Here is a 14,943-nt window from a genome sequence, read left to right on the forward strand (position 1 = left end):
AATTATTCCTAAAATTTGCAAATAATATGTTAGTATATTCAATTCCATATCGGTTGCGTTCTTCGGCTGATAAACTCGGCATTTTTTATGTTTAGGCGCCCAGTACTACTAGTAATTGTTTATAAACAAACATTATCAACTAAATAAATTAATATTAAATATTGTAATAAATTGTATCAGTGAACTTGACAATTGAATAAAATGATAATGAAACTATTTTATGATACACAAAAACGCATTCACAAGGCACAAAGTACACGAATTGTATGTACAGCATGTGTTTCTATGAATGTCATCGATTGGGAAAGTGAACGTAAATCCAACTTTTTACTGCAAGTACCTAGCAAAAAAAAAAAAGAAAAGTGTGATAAAACAAAAAAATACATAAATAAATGAATGAATGAATGAATGGTATCGCTTTATATGACTCTTTACAATTTTTTATAATAATAATGACGAAAAATGATAATAATGATGATTATTATGGGTGTTCGCTTGTATATATGCATACACTTATGATGACAATGAACTAAAGACATACATTTACAAGCAAAAAAAAAAAAAAAGAAAAAAAAAAGCAACAAATATGGACCATTACAACATTATGCACAGATTTCATGATGACATGAATGACTATATATCTGAATGCCTTTGTGCATGCGGTGCATGTATTCAAAATGAAAGAATAACTTTGTGTCCACATTATGATCATATATTGAATTTCTGACAAATCAGTAGCAGTGCATTTTTATAACAGTGAACATCAACGAGTTTATCGAACACAAAAGAGAAGGAAACCAAAAAAACAATTTCATAAAACAGTTTTTCGATAACTCAACATCCTTTCTTCAAAATAATAACAAAAAAAAAAGATGTTAAAATTGTGCAGTTATCTTTTGTTCATTCTTTTTTTAAATAATTTAACGTATTCGGTACAAGCGATGGAAATGTGTGAGTGTATTGTATTGCGTTTATTATGTAACGTATATGAATTTTTATGGATTTTTTTTTATTTTTTATTTTTTCTCAACGTGCATGCAATTTCGTTTTTTTTTTTTCTTTTTTTTTCTTTTTAAACGCAACAAATGTAACGAAATATTAGCTAAATTTACACCAAGGATTGTTGTGGTTTATGATAATTTAACCTCAGGTGCGCAGTGAATGTATTTTTATTAATGGATTATTTTAGTAAAGTACATCCAGTTCGACTCGAATATTTCGATGTCCATCTCTCATATCATTAACATTTTTGTGCTAACCGTAAAGAAGGGTAATGTCGACATATCAACGATTATCTGTTTTTCCATAATTTGCCATTTCTCCTTCAACAATTATTTTCGCTTTAATACCATTCGTATTAGTAATATTCATAGAGAATATTCATCAACTGTTAAATAGCAAGATCAGTGCTTATGTCAACGTACGCCTGACCATACACAGGTATTTTTTGAATTTATAAAGGCGTCTGTGTTTTTTTTTTTTTTTTTTTGAAAGCTGAAGTTGTCACTATTGTAACTGCACGTGTCGTCATCCATGGTGTCTACGTACTAAATCCTGCCTCCCATGCATACATATTTTTTGGACAGACACTTGCATTCAATACACTTCTTTTGCTGAAATCTCAATGGATTGCCCAGCTCGTCTGCTCTATCTTTTCTCTTAACTATCACATTTACAATAGTTGTTGCTACAGGATTATCTACATCATAAAATGGTTAACAGGGCTACGAACTTCCGGACTGGTTATGCAGTCAATCCGGTGATCCACATCTTCTGCAATTCAATGCGAAATAATCCACGTCTTTCTCTCCGTCCGAACAATTAACGTGAACCGACAATCAATATGCTATAAATGTGCGCAGAAACAACCAATGGCCGTCAGAAATTACATGAGGTAATAATAAATTACCTCATGACGTCTCGCAGTACTTAACGAAAGACAGGCGATGGTCGAGAGACTATTGCAATATTGTGTGTCAAAGCGATGCGTTTCGTCATTTATCTATGTATCGAATCTATTCAACTATATTAGTAATATTCTTGAGCTGATCGCAAGAGACATGCGGTATTTCCATAGATATGAGATGTCTATTTTAAGAACTGCGGAAGTTACCATTACTATATCTACATTTTGTCGAGTACGTGCAAGATAAAATTAAGTAAATCAAAAATCCTCAAAGGAAGCTTTATTAAGCGTAAGGAAGCGTATGCTAAATAATAAATAAGAAGCGTACTATAACTCATGAATTCATGTTGGCTCATTGCTAGGCTACGTAGCTTTTGAATGACATAAATTCTCGAATTTAAAAGTCTTCTTATACCTATCACTAATCGGTTCATTTCTTTTAGCTTATGATGCTCTCCGTAATAAAATAATGGAATCTGAACGCTCTTCTGCACTTGGTGGTAACCTATGGTTGTCCTCCGCAGAAGAGAGAGCAAATAGTATACTTATGAATGCCAAGAGAGAGGAGGTGAATACCTAAGAATAAAGAGCTTTAACGAAATTTAATTAGTTATCTTCTTCTTCGGGCTTCACGCAGATCGCCGAAGGCTTAAAAAATCCGACAAAATATCCACCAGCAATGCATTTCTTTCAAGGTAAACAGTATTTACGGCAAAGTGAAGTATTTCGTATAATCCAGAAGATGCCAAAGGGAGCTTTTCTTCATGGTCACAATACCGGTATGGTTAGCTCGAAATGGGTTATCGGCAATTTAACGACGTTATATAATTTATATACATGTCGTGATGTAAATGGTTTACTAATATTTACCTACAATCAGAGTCGCTGCCACAGTGAAGTGCAAAACATCTGCTTGGAACGTGTTGAAGCTGACGATAAACGTTTGTATGACAGACAATTGGAAAAACATATTAATATGTATACAATGCATCCGGAATGTGGGTTTTCTTTTGTTTGTTTATATATGCTCAATACCTTCGTAATTACTTATGATCAATTTTCAGCTTTGATCACTGATACACGAAAAATTTGGAAACGTTTTGAGAATATCTTCGAGAGTGTTGATCAATTCTATAAATATATGCCGGCTTATTGCAACTATCACAAGCGTCTGCTAGAAGAATTATGTGAGGATAATATAATTTATGCCGAAATTAGAGCTTCACTCTCGCCGGTATTTTGCCACTTTTTTTTTATTTTTTTTAAATAAACTTTTTTAAATTGACTTTGGTTAATATCTGTTTTTGCGTTTCAGTGCTATGGTGATGATAATAAAACCTATAATTCGTTAGAAGTGGCCAATGAATTGGAGAAAATAGTGGAAAGTTTTAAAGTCAAGCATCCAGATTTTTTGGGCTTAAAAGTGATTTACGCTAAACGCAATAAGGCCAGCGTTGATGAAATGGCTCAACGTATCACAACATTCAAACAACTTCAGTAAGTGAAAAAGTTCCGAAACAAGAAATATTGCAGAATTTGATAGAATAGATAATATCCTCTGAATGACTGACATTAGATCGCAAGACATATAATAGTTAGATATGACCGCTAGGAGATTGCCATTAATAAATAATAATGAAGAAAAATATAATAAAATATTATTCAATATACTAAAGATTTTAATCGATGAAGAAAAAAATTGAAGAGAAGTAAAAATTAAAATTTACAATTTATTGAATTAAAAAATTACTTATAAATAACTTTTGAGCAGTAAAGTTAATTAAATTAAAATTAATCTTTTTTAATTTGATTTATTTAATATATTTAAATAAAATAATTTTAAAGGCCCTTTAATAGACATCTGTGCCAAATTTCATATAGTCAAAGATCATTAGTGTTCAGCTGCACTTGGTTTTGTACGAAACAAAAAGTATGTTTTCCCATTCAATCGGTCATTATTACGGGAGATGAGACTTAGATCTAGGGATAGTATCTAGAAACAACCGATCAATCGAGAGAATATCGTGCAAAAAGTGCAACCACAAGGGCGCCTCAAAGTCGCTCAAAACTCATTGTGATGTTAACAGCCTTCTTCAATCATCGCGGTATTATGCGCTACAAATTTCTTCTACCGGGCCCAACTGTTAATAGGAATACTATTTGAGCTTGAGAATTACTTAAAAATTGACCTAACTTTTTGGATACCGATTATCGCCGTCCAAAACCTAAGCATATACCGTCACACGTTTTGATAAAAGAAGAATTCAAATTGTTAAGTCCTCGAAAACCTTTGTCGCTAACAGCTATGCGTACATTTTTATCGCAAAACCATAACTTCGTCGACAAAGCTCTTATATTATGCATGAGTTATAAGAAGCATAGCTCTGGTCTGCTATTGAGCTTTGATTGACTTGTTCTTTCATCCGCTATGGAAATTTTGTCCATTAAGGAATTTCCATTCTCTCTTCTTCCAGTTCTATCCAACTCATTCATCTTAGATGGCATTCTTCACTTTCCGATAACGTATTTTAGGTCTGCTTTGACTTATCCAGCGCAATACGCAAAGCCTATTTTTCAAATTTCTTAGAAATTTTATTATAAATAAGTAACAATATTACAGTGGGGCCAAGCCCATTTGATTTTGTGGTGAGTCCTAGACAAAGCGGTTCAATTCAATCCATTTTCAATAGGCTTCATCACTAGGCCATAACACGTCAGTATAGCAAATTTCATCAAAATATCTCGCAAGTTGTGACATTTTGTGTTTATCTAGAATAAGGATACATGAACAGACGGGTAGATGGACAAAAACGCTTAGATCGATTCAGAAAATATTTTCGAAATCAATTCAGTTAAAGTTCGCTTAGATAATATTTTTTGTTACAATTTGCAGTCATGCTAAGCCGAATTTCATAATCGGTTTCGATCTGATTGGCCAAGAAGATATGGGTGATCCCTTACATAAGTTTGCCAACGAACTTACCGATCTACCATCGACAGCTAATTTTTTCTTTCATGCTGGAGAAACTAGTAAGTTAAAAAATAAATATCAGTAATCTTTTGTATGCAATAAAAGATAAAATATATCAGATTGGTATGGGAAAACGGATTGGAATATTATGGATGCTCTGCTGTTGAATACAAAACGTATTGGTCACGGTTTTGCTTTACCTAAGCATCCGCAGCTATGGTCAACAATTCGAAAGCGAAATATTGCCATTGAAGTGAATCCAATATCGAATCAAGTTTTAGGTTTCATATGGGATTTACGTAATCATCCTGCCTCATTTTTAATAGCCGAAAACTTTCCAATTATCATATCGGCCGATGATCCGGGAGCCTGGAATGCCAAAGGCCTAAGTTACGATTTCTATTACGCATTTATGGCTTTTGCACCGGCCGAAGCTGATTTAAGATTTTTAAAACAATTAGCTTTAAATTCATTAAAGTAATTTAAGTATTTTAATTTTTATACAAAATTTTTAACATAAATCTTTACAGGTACTCGATACTCACGTCCGAGGAAAGACGTAAAAGCAATCGCACATTCCAAAAGAAATGGGAAGAATTTATTTATAATATTATTAATATGAAATTTTAAATTACAGAATTTAAATTACAATTAATTTTGACGATAATTTTAAAATAAAAATATATACAATGAAATAAGCGAAAGTAAGGCAATTTTTTTTACACTATATCGCGGGCAAACCAACCATGCAAACATTTCGGTACCGGACCAGAAGTATGAAAAACGCAACGCCCTATTTCAGTCCAAGTTCGGGCACACAATACTAACAAACCAACTTTGTTCTCGTTGAACCCTCCCCAGACCATCGAAGCTAACACCACACCGTCATCTTCTTTCCGAATTTCGCCGGACTTATTAGGCGCAGGTACAAATATCGGCTCACTAGGATAACAATCCGATTCACACCACTGCTTGCAGGTTTTATTAAGCACATCAACCTTTATAAGCTATGGAAATTTATTTTATAAACGAATCTATTCAGTTTTACAAGATTTTATAATATACTTACTGTTCCCGGATTTTCAGCATCCACATCGGACGATATGGCGTAAAAATAACGATAGGGCTTGCCTAATATAAAATATTTCAAAACCAAATCTTTTTTTTTGCCTCACTATATTATCTTTTTTTTATTAGGAAACTTACCAAGATAATTTTCGTAATGTATACGAGGAGTTTCACAACCCATCTCACATAATAATTCGGGTTTAACAAAAACTCGTCCGTCACTTAATTGAAAAGCTTGCGCTCGACTTTTTTTCAAACCCACCATATTCACGGGAGAGTCTACTTTATAGTCGTTTGGTTCTTCCGCCTCGTCACTGTTTGTTAGGGAATAATTCAATTTATTACTCGTAGTCAAGAATGTTATGTCCGCGTACTGAGACTCGGACTGCTTTATTCTTGGCTGTTGCAGTCGATTTGTAATATTCATTAAAGTTATTGATCTTATTAATCTTTGGCGATTGCTTGATTTTTGCTTACTACTACGCGATGCTAGGCTTACGCTTTTGATTACAGGCAAAACAAATCGGAGAGGTCTACTTCGAAATAAGGCGGCATAATTTGGATTCGATTGCATATTCGTCATTGATTCCAAGTACATGCAATTTATCATTTCTGGATCCTTATAACAACAAATATCGATAACAATATGATCATCTTGCTCGTATTGGTTAATGATGTGTAAATAGAAAAATGTCTCGGAATGAAACGTATATCTTAGTTGGCCGGTATTGCGATCTATTACGTGAAATAAAACCGGTTTATTATCGAACCATTTTAAACAGGCCGATAAATTGTGATTACAAAAATGCGCCTTAAGATATTCCATTACAGATATTGTTAAAGGCTGCTCAACAATAATGAAATAGTTTTCAGTTATACCAAAAGTATGCATATAAGAAGGATTTAATTTCCAGCGGCAAGGTATGCTAGCTACTACACGAGCTTCTTCAAACATACTATCACCACGAGGGAAGCAAATAACATTATAAACCGGCCCAGATTTCGTTGAAGCCATGCCCAAATTATAAACCGTTCCATTGGGCATGACATGGGGATGCGAAGTGTGATTAACAACCCCGGCATAATCGCTTATACATACACGATCCTCAGTCGCCAAAGTTCGCGGATTGATTCTACATAAATATCAAAGAATTCGAATTAGCTGCATGCTTTAAACTCTTTAATTTCATTTCCACTCTTTTAGTGTACCTATGTATAAAGGGAGCTTCCGTGAATGTATAAAATTCATCGCCAAAGGGATATATAGAGATCATCGTGTTATCCGAACCGTTATCAGCTCGAAATATTGCTCCGACTCTAAAATTTTAAAATTTTTAATAAAACATTTAAACTCTTATAGGTATTAACATTTTGCTTATACTTCTCGAATATAGAATGACAGGGATCTGGCACTGAGGATGTACCGAATTCTGTTACCACAATACGCTGAGCAGCTAAATTCTTTTTTAACGTATTTGTTTGTACAAAACGATTTTGATAAGTAACATGACCATTTTTAATAGCAAAACGATGGATTAAAGCCGAACAGTCAAATAAATGTTGAAAACTCATATCGCCGACTTTCCAATTACCGGGACCGTTCCGCAACAAACTGCCCTTTATCCAGTCGGGTATTTTTCCTATAACATGACCCTCAATCGGTTCAATAATCTCCTCTCGGCAAGAACGAAGCCAAACGGTCGAATCACAGTTAGGATAACAACGACCGTTCCCATCAATTCGAGCCGACTCAGGATCATGGTCCTTAGCATTATATTTTACCTAGAAACAAATAGCAAAAATAAACCAATTTAAGTAATTCGGTGCAGATGATCAAACCCTTTTCTGTGCATTTAATTTTAATCTTAAAGAAATCCATGTATAAAATTTTTTCGATCTCAACAATATTATCACGATTCCAAATATTAAAAGAAATCCGGAAAAATCCATAATACGTTTATGTGTTTATAAACGACAACTTGAAGATAAAACGAAAAAACAATAACCTCATCATAAATCAAATACTAATAACATTAGTATGACAATTGAGCATTGGCTGTAGCTATAACCGTAGCTGTATGTATGCAGGGTAGTCTACCCGCATACATATGTAAGGGTTTTCTTTCGCCTTGAAATATTTCAAGAGCTTAAAACGAATTCAATACGCATTTAAGTGAAATCTGAAAACGTATTATCTGTAAGCTTACGGTTTATATATATACGCATAAACATAAGAAAAAGAACGTGCGGATTAACCAGAACGTAATGAAATGCAAAAGCAATATATACAGATTTCCGATAGTAATATCAAACAGTTTGCAATGCTTTAGAATTGCGAATTGACAAAAAATTGCAAAATTTTCTTTAAATCTTCCGGTTAATAAACCTATATATACAGAACTAGCCATAATCTGTTAGTTCTTTGCACTAGTACAGGGTCTCTCAGTCAGATTATAAATGAAAGCCATTTCCAAGGTACCAACATTCAAAGCAAGGAGATTGTGAAATACATTGATTGGGCATCTGTTGATTGGCTGCCGCAAATGCATGGACAAAATTAGGAATTTTTCAAAAAAAAAAAAATTATTATAAGTGATGGGGTTCATTTTCTTCTCTTTCATATGTAAATAACCCAAAATATGTCGCATGCAAACCCAAGAGAGGGAAGTAGTCGCACACATGCTTCCGCCACAAAAAGGTCTTGTCGCCCTTGTGTAGCTTTCCGGCTTGCAGCGTAATCAATCAGGCCGCGTTTTCCCACATATCGTGCTGATGCGAATGTTACACTGGATGGAATACTTGGCCGAACGAAGCTGACCGTTTTTTTCTCCCTTTGTTTGCAATCGATCCTACGGATGTAGAACACATTTACTTTTACTACGTGTACGTTTTTGCCGGGCATAAAATTAGAGCCTCTATTTACAGCATAAACCCAGTGTATCCATCCTTCCTTGAATGACTTAAGGCGGCATTACTTTTTAAAAGATGCTGTATATTGATGGCGATCAAAGAAATATTTCTTTAAATTTCAAAAGAGTAACAAGTAAGTAACCATTCAGTTCACCCTTAAATATGTCTAAGACACCGTAGACCAAACCCGTAAGATGATTGCTCTCATTGGTTGCTTGATGTGTGGCTTTAAGGCATTTTGACCAACCGTCTCAACGTATACACACATATAGTAGCAAATGCGCTCATAAACAAAAGACGACGGACAAGCACAAGCGTCGGTTCCTCGAGTGATGTCTCATTTATTGTAAACAATCGTTTCAATTCTACATAGACTTGTCAGCCAAAGCCGAACAACTGTCAACACCATGAGTAGCTTTAATCTAATTTGACTAAAGATTTCAATAAGATCGGATAGAACCATTGACTTATGCCGCAAAACCGTTACGTTTATCCCAGGTAAAAAACTTCGCCATGCCCAGACATAACACGAAATCTAGCGTGAGTTAAATCCCAGCAATTAATAGTCTTTAGTTATTTCAACTGTTTAACAAAATCGATCAATGTTTGACAAAATCTACCAAAATACCACAGCAAAGCTTAGCATAGACTTCTCTGCTTACCGTAGCTTAGGCAAGGGTAGTTCTCTAATAAAATAGCGTAATGAGTGCTTACAACTACCTGTCTGTTTGTTCGTTCTGCGTTTTAAAAGCCTGTTTGTGTGCCTACGTGCAACACCAAGAAGGTGTTCGGACAAATCAACATTTTATTATATCAATCGGATTAAAATTATTTTCTGAATTGATTTATGCATGTTTTTCCGCCTTATTTCTGACACTTGTCCACGTATTTCGTGTTTAACTTAAACGTCTCAAGAATCGAAAGAATTTGACAAAATTGGAATTTGCGCACGAAATCGTTCGACACTGACTGGTGAATATTATGTAAAGCCTTGGATACTATAGATTAACAAGTAGACTTGCTACGGGGATAAAAAAAACATACATGCTGAAGGCAGTTAGCAGCTCGAATAGCAAGAATCCGGGAAAGATTCACCAATGCTCTACGAATTGCGAACCCGAGTGAACAAGCTATGAGTTGACTTTGTTTTTTGTAAAAATTACTTTGTAACCGTTATTTGAAAAAGTTGAGCTTTTCTTGCTTGCAATGATTTTGGCTACATTTTCGAATAATCCTCTTTCGGTCTTTTCAGCCTATGATTACTGAAGCAATGAACTTCAAACCGTTTTTTGAGCAATACTTTTAATAAAAAAATTTGTTCTCAAAAATATTTTTGAGCTTTTGGTTTAACGGGCACTGATGCCGACGTAAACTACGTAAAATGTAAGCAAAGTAAAAAATCCATATTTTAATAATTTTCCCAATAGGGAGTAAATGAATTAAAAAAAGTATTCTCGCTATAAATATCATTGAACACCTGTAGAATTTCTCCAGGAAATCCTTTTCTTTAGAAACGCAGTAACGTGCTTTGAATCTGTTTGCTTCAGTCAACTCAGCGAATGGTCTGTTGTTTTGAACTTGTTTTGAAAATTTCAAATTTTCCACAAACTACGCTTTAGTCACCTAGAACTTGTGATATGCGAAACGTAAATAGAAAGTTCCCAAATTATGAGCAGGACATGATTTATTCAAATCTTACATAAATCAACTGCCGGCATAGAATGACAGTTTGCTAAAAATGGCGGAAGCCTTCTTTTTAGGATCAAGCAACACATTCCTAGAAAAAGATTACGGAAGGTTGCATCTTTTTCTTTTTTTTGATTGAGAATTTTTCGATGTTCACTCAATAATAAGTTTTCAACTGTTCTATTGTAGGCTATTTTGACTTTATAAAAAATTTGCCAAGAGAACGTACAACAATTTACGCCACAACCGCAGTAGGAATGGAGATCTAGATCTTCCGTAGAGTGTCATCTATTCTTATCACCAACTAAACCATACGATCCCCAACTCGGCAAATCATTTTTCTTTTTTGATTTGTTGACTCTCAGAAGAAGACGAAGACGAGGAGGAAGATTTTATACTACGCAGTTTAAAAAGTGTTGAGCGTGTTAAAGTTCGCACGTCCGCTCGATATTCATTCAATTACATTTAATCTATACGCAACAAGATAAGAGTGCTTCTATTATTAAACTCAATATATTTGAAACGAAATGCTTTGCCCTCACATTTTGCTGGCTTATTAAATATAATAAGCTTTCATAACAATATTCAATGTCAAGGTTGTGAACGCTCAAGTTCGTTAGCGACGAAAATTTGTATAAAAAAATCTATAAAAACAATTATTTCGTGTATATGCGAAAATGGTATTTTCCGATGGGTTTACAGAGTTTCCATAAATCACGGAATGGATTTAATTACATCTCAACTTCAGACAATTTTTTCAAAATTGTCATCAACAACTCTTCTAGTTGTTATTTATTGCTGTAGAAAAGTGAATAGCAGGACTGCCGAGAGAAAGACTTCAAAGGAAGAAGGAGTAAGTGAACTGTGTTTAAAGAAAAAAGCTATCGTTGATATCGTCTAAGTAGGCAGACCGATGGTTTGAACAAACAGGTAGAACAGGTAGAGTACGGAATACAGATACCATCCGAGTTTTGAAATAGGTGCTATTAAGTGCTCAACTTTGAAAATGCTCAAGTTATTCTGTTTGAGATTAGTTGTTCAACTATTTCGAACATCTCCCAACATGTATGTTTCTTCGAGACAAGCAAAGCCTTTTCCCAGCGTTTTCGAGGATCTTTCATTTGCAATCCTTTTGAGAATTGAGATCGCGCACTGCTTGATTGTTTAGACGGTTTTTTTTTTAGAGTTTTTATATGTATTAAAAAAATAGTTACCAGAACAAGATCGTAGTTTGTTGAGAAAATATATATCGAACACTATATATATTTGCATGGTGCATGATCATAATTTATGTACTAGATGAAAAAAATCCCGTCTAATTCGAATATAAATTTTCTTTTCATCTGGCTACTTGAGCTTAGCATAATGATAAGTATCTTAAGCGAGATAATCTCGTCTACATATTCTCCTAAATCACAAAAATACCATTAATCAGGCGCCTTCAATAATGCCGAGACTTGTTTATAATAAAAATAAGAGATTTCTATGCTAACGGTGCGTATGAGTGCTTCTAATATGCATTCGGTAAGTAAAACTATATTATTTATTTATACTGTGTCGATCTCAAAGTAAAAAAAAAGTATTTGTTTTACACATATCTGTATACATATCCTTTTTATTATTACTTTATTTATATATATTAAGTTGTTTGAAAATTTTCAATTTTATAACTCGGCAACTCCCGAAAGAGAAACTTCACTTTGAAATTTTTAGATAGAAAACAAAAACACAAAATTCTCTGCCTAAGAAAAAAAAAAAAAAAAGCAAAAAATTATTAGAAAACGAACCGCAAAAAAGTCACGAATAAAACTCTTCAAAACTCCATCAGCCATAACAGCGCCTCGAGATAATTCAAGTGAATATAGATAAAGATCGAGAAAACACTTATTGGTTCGGTTAAATTTCAAAAATTCTTTCAAAAATATTGTAAGTGTTTCCGTTAGAAAATCTTTGTGTTATTATTATTATTTTTATTTTTCTATTGTTTTTCTGTTTCACTGAAACCCGTAACGTTATGTTTTGATACCGAACGGCTACTGAAAATTGAAAAAAGAAACTACGCTGCTTATAAGACTAAAACAAGCAATGAGTAAAGTCAGTCTTTTCATTTTATTTTATGTATAATATCTATTTACATATATATTTATATATATATATGTACGCATATATATGTTCGTATATTTGTGAAGTGTAAGAAAAGAGAACACAAACATAGCGTTAAAGAAGTAAAATAAGGTTGAACTGTAAACTAAACCATATTTGACTAAAAACTGAACGGAACCGAACTCAACTGAAGTATAAGGACAACGCTCATACATCTAAAAAAAAAAAAAAAAAAAACTTTAAAGGGTAGGTGGTAGCATGTATTCATATATATTTATTAGTATTATTGCTGCCCTGATTGACAGGCCTAAAGAAGCCGCATATTTTTAATAACCAAACGCGTATTTATAGCCTTTCTGTCAAGGCTGAAACACATGAATGAAAAGTTACAATGAATGCATGACCCAACAAAACCACTTTACCTTAAAAGTGAGTGCCAGATACTAATAATATACAGGGTGTATGCGCCGCTAAAGTCTACCTTTTTTGCATCTACAAAATGTGGCAGCTTCTTGTTGTTTGTATAGGAATTTTACGGAATGACCTTTTTCATCTATAAGACTTTTCGTGGATACCATTGCCAAACTTTAAGCGTTATTTAAAATAATAATAATAATAGTAATAATTATGAAAAGTCAAGCTGACGGTCATTTGTATTTTTTCTTTAAAAAAAAAGTGAAAACAAGGTCTCGGCCTTTTTGCTATTAGGCAATAAGGAGATAAGCCTTTCTGCGAAGAAGGTAATGCCTTTTAGTGTTACTAAGCGACTGATAAAGAATCCTTTTCTATGGAAAGAAATGCAAATGTTGGGAAACTAAGCGAACGACCTTTGACTTGTGTTTAATTCCGAACAAAAGGGGAGTTTATTTTGTGACGCTTCTCATCGACCCAATAAATCCTATAGTTTATTTTGCTAGCTAGCTCATCATTGCACCCGTAGATTTCTTTTAATTTAATTTGTGTTTAGTTAAATAGAATATTATCATAATTAACACGGCTATCTCTCTTTAATTAACTTATCACACTTTATGCTTTACAACTGTAAAGCGTGAACAATGAAAATTAACGTTTCCTTTAAGATAACGTTCGAATAAAGTCATAGACGAACACATTCTCTCTGTACTCCAATTTATTAAAAGCGGTGGCTCCTTTAATTAGCTGATAATATAAAGTTGAACGAAGGTAATTGGAAATTGGAAGCCGACTAACTTCAGATTTCACTAATTATGACTTTAGAAAAAAAACAAAGATAACACGAAATTGTAATAGGCGTAAAGAATATTATCACTGCAAGGTCGCTTTGATAAATGTAAGGCAAGTGATGGGATTTCGTAGGCCAGCAGAGTGATCAGAGCCTGACTGTTTTTTTTTCCTTCGAAATGATCACCACCATAGAGATGAAGGAGAAATCAAGTCACCAAGTCTTCCTAACCAACGATTTTTTTTTATCAAATTATAGATGGTTTCAAAAATATTTCTAAAATGTGATCATCGTTGGATATATTAGTCAAGTCTAACGGGTCATCTTACGCTTTCAATGAATTGCAGCGATGAACACCCTGTTCTATATTATAAGTTAAGAAGGTAAACATTAATTTTTACGATGCGTTTATACTGGCCCTTCCTGGCCTTGTTAGATAGACATTTTTGTCTTCATTTCTTTATTATAACCATTTACTTATGAATATTTTATGCACTTCTATAAGTAATGAAATCAAAAAAGAAAAATAAAAACTTTTGATGTTACAAAAGCTAAAACTTGCTGCATTATTAGAATTAAAATTTTAAAAAAATCTTTGCTTTTTTTTGCTGCTCCGAACAGCATTAATAGGTCAAGCTAAACTAAATCTTTGTTAGAATTTCTTTCTTGTAAATTTGCTTCATATTTAACCTGAAATATTTACTTGGTGCACACATAAAACATAAAATATATATATACGTAAGTATAACATAAAACAGCACTTTGTTTACATTTAAAAGGTTTCTTGGAAAAGTTCTTTGTCCCTTTGTCGAACGCATACGTATATGCAGGAGAAGAGCGAAAAAAAACCTTAATACCTGTCTAAGATTGCTTTTTATACATACATATATAACGACGTGTACCACAAACGACCTTGACATTGTTTAAGTTTTAAGTTATTATAAATATTTCTTGTAATGTTTATACTTATGTTTATATGTAAAGCATTTCTTTATTGTCTATCGTTTTCTTTGCATTATTTTGCAGGAGTCAATGATCGTTTGTCTTTAATCAACGCACCTCGAAACCATATTTCAGTAAGAACGTTAAGATGAAGTA

General features: G+C 33.4%; 2 protein-coding genes across 4 annotated transcripts; one reads left to right on the forward strand and one right to left on the reverse strand.

The window, feature by feature from the left end:
* Positions 1-756: 756 nt before the first annotated feature.
* On the forward strand, positions 757-5,507 carry LOC119640748 (adenosine deaminase 2). The gene is made up of 9 exons (XM_038038965.1): positions 757-951; positions 1,103-1,150; positions 2,350-2,474; positions 2,544-2,904; positions 2,971-3,140; positions 3,222-3,403; positions 4,800-4,936; positions 4,997-5,354; positions 5,408-5,507. Exons 1-9 carry the CDS (start codon positions 873-875, stop codon positions 5,505-5,507), a joined length of 1,560 nt encoding a protein of 519 aa, XP_037894893.1. The 5' UTR covers positions 757-872.
* Positions 5,508-5,549: 42 nt separating this feature from the next.
* Positions 5,550-12,574, reverse strand: LOC119640760 (carotenoid isomerooxygenase). Of its 3 annotated transcripts, none has more exons than XM_038038985.1 (6): positions 12,329-12,574; positions 7,327-7,727; positions 7,155-7,262; positions 6,084-7,078; positions 5,947-6,008; positions 5,550-5,884 (listed from the first exon to the last, which is right to left on the reverse strand). In XM_038038985.1, the coding sequence occupies exons 1-6, from the start codon at positions 12,371-12,373 to the stop codon at positions 5,597-5,599; spliced, it is 1,899 nt and encodes a 632-aa protein (XP_037894913.1). In that variant the 5' UTR covers positions 12,374-12,574; the 3' UTR covers positions 5,550-5,596. The 3 variants fall into 3 exon arrangements, with proteins under 3 accessions (XP_037894913.1, XP_037894914.1, XP_037894912.1); XM_038038986.1 differs by lacking the exon at positions 12,329-12,574 and adding an exon at positions 11,967-12,116; XM_038038984.1 differs by lacking the exon at positions 12,329-12,574 and adding an exon at positions 7,785-8,152.
* Between the last annotated feature and the right edge of the window lie 2,369 nt (positions 12,575-14,943).

This window comes from Glossina fuscipes, unplaced genomic scaffold (assembly GCF_014805625.2).
Source record: "Glossina fuscipes isolate IAEA_lab_2018 unplaced genomic scaffold, Yale_Gfus_2 127, whole genome shotgun sequence".
NCBI lineage: Eukaryota > Metazoa > Arthropoda > Insecta > Diptera > Glossinidae > Glossina > Glossina fuscipes.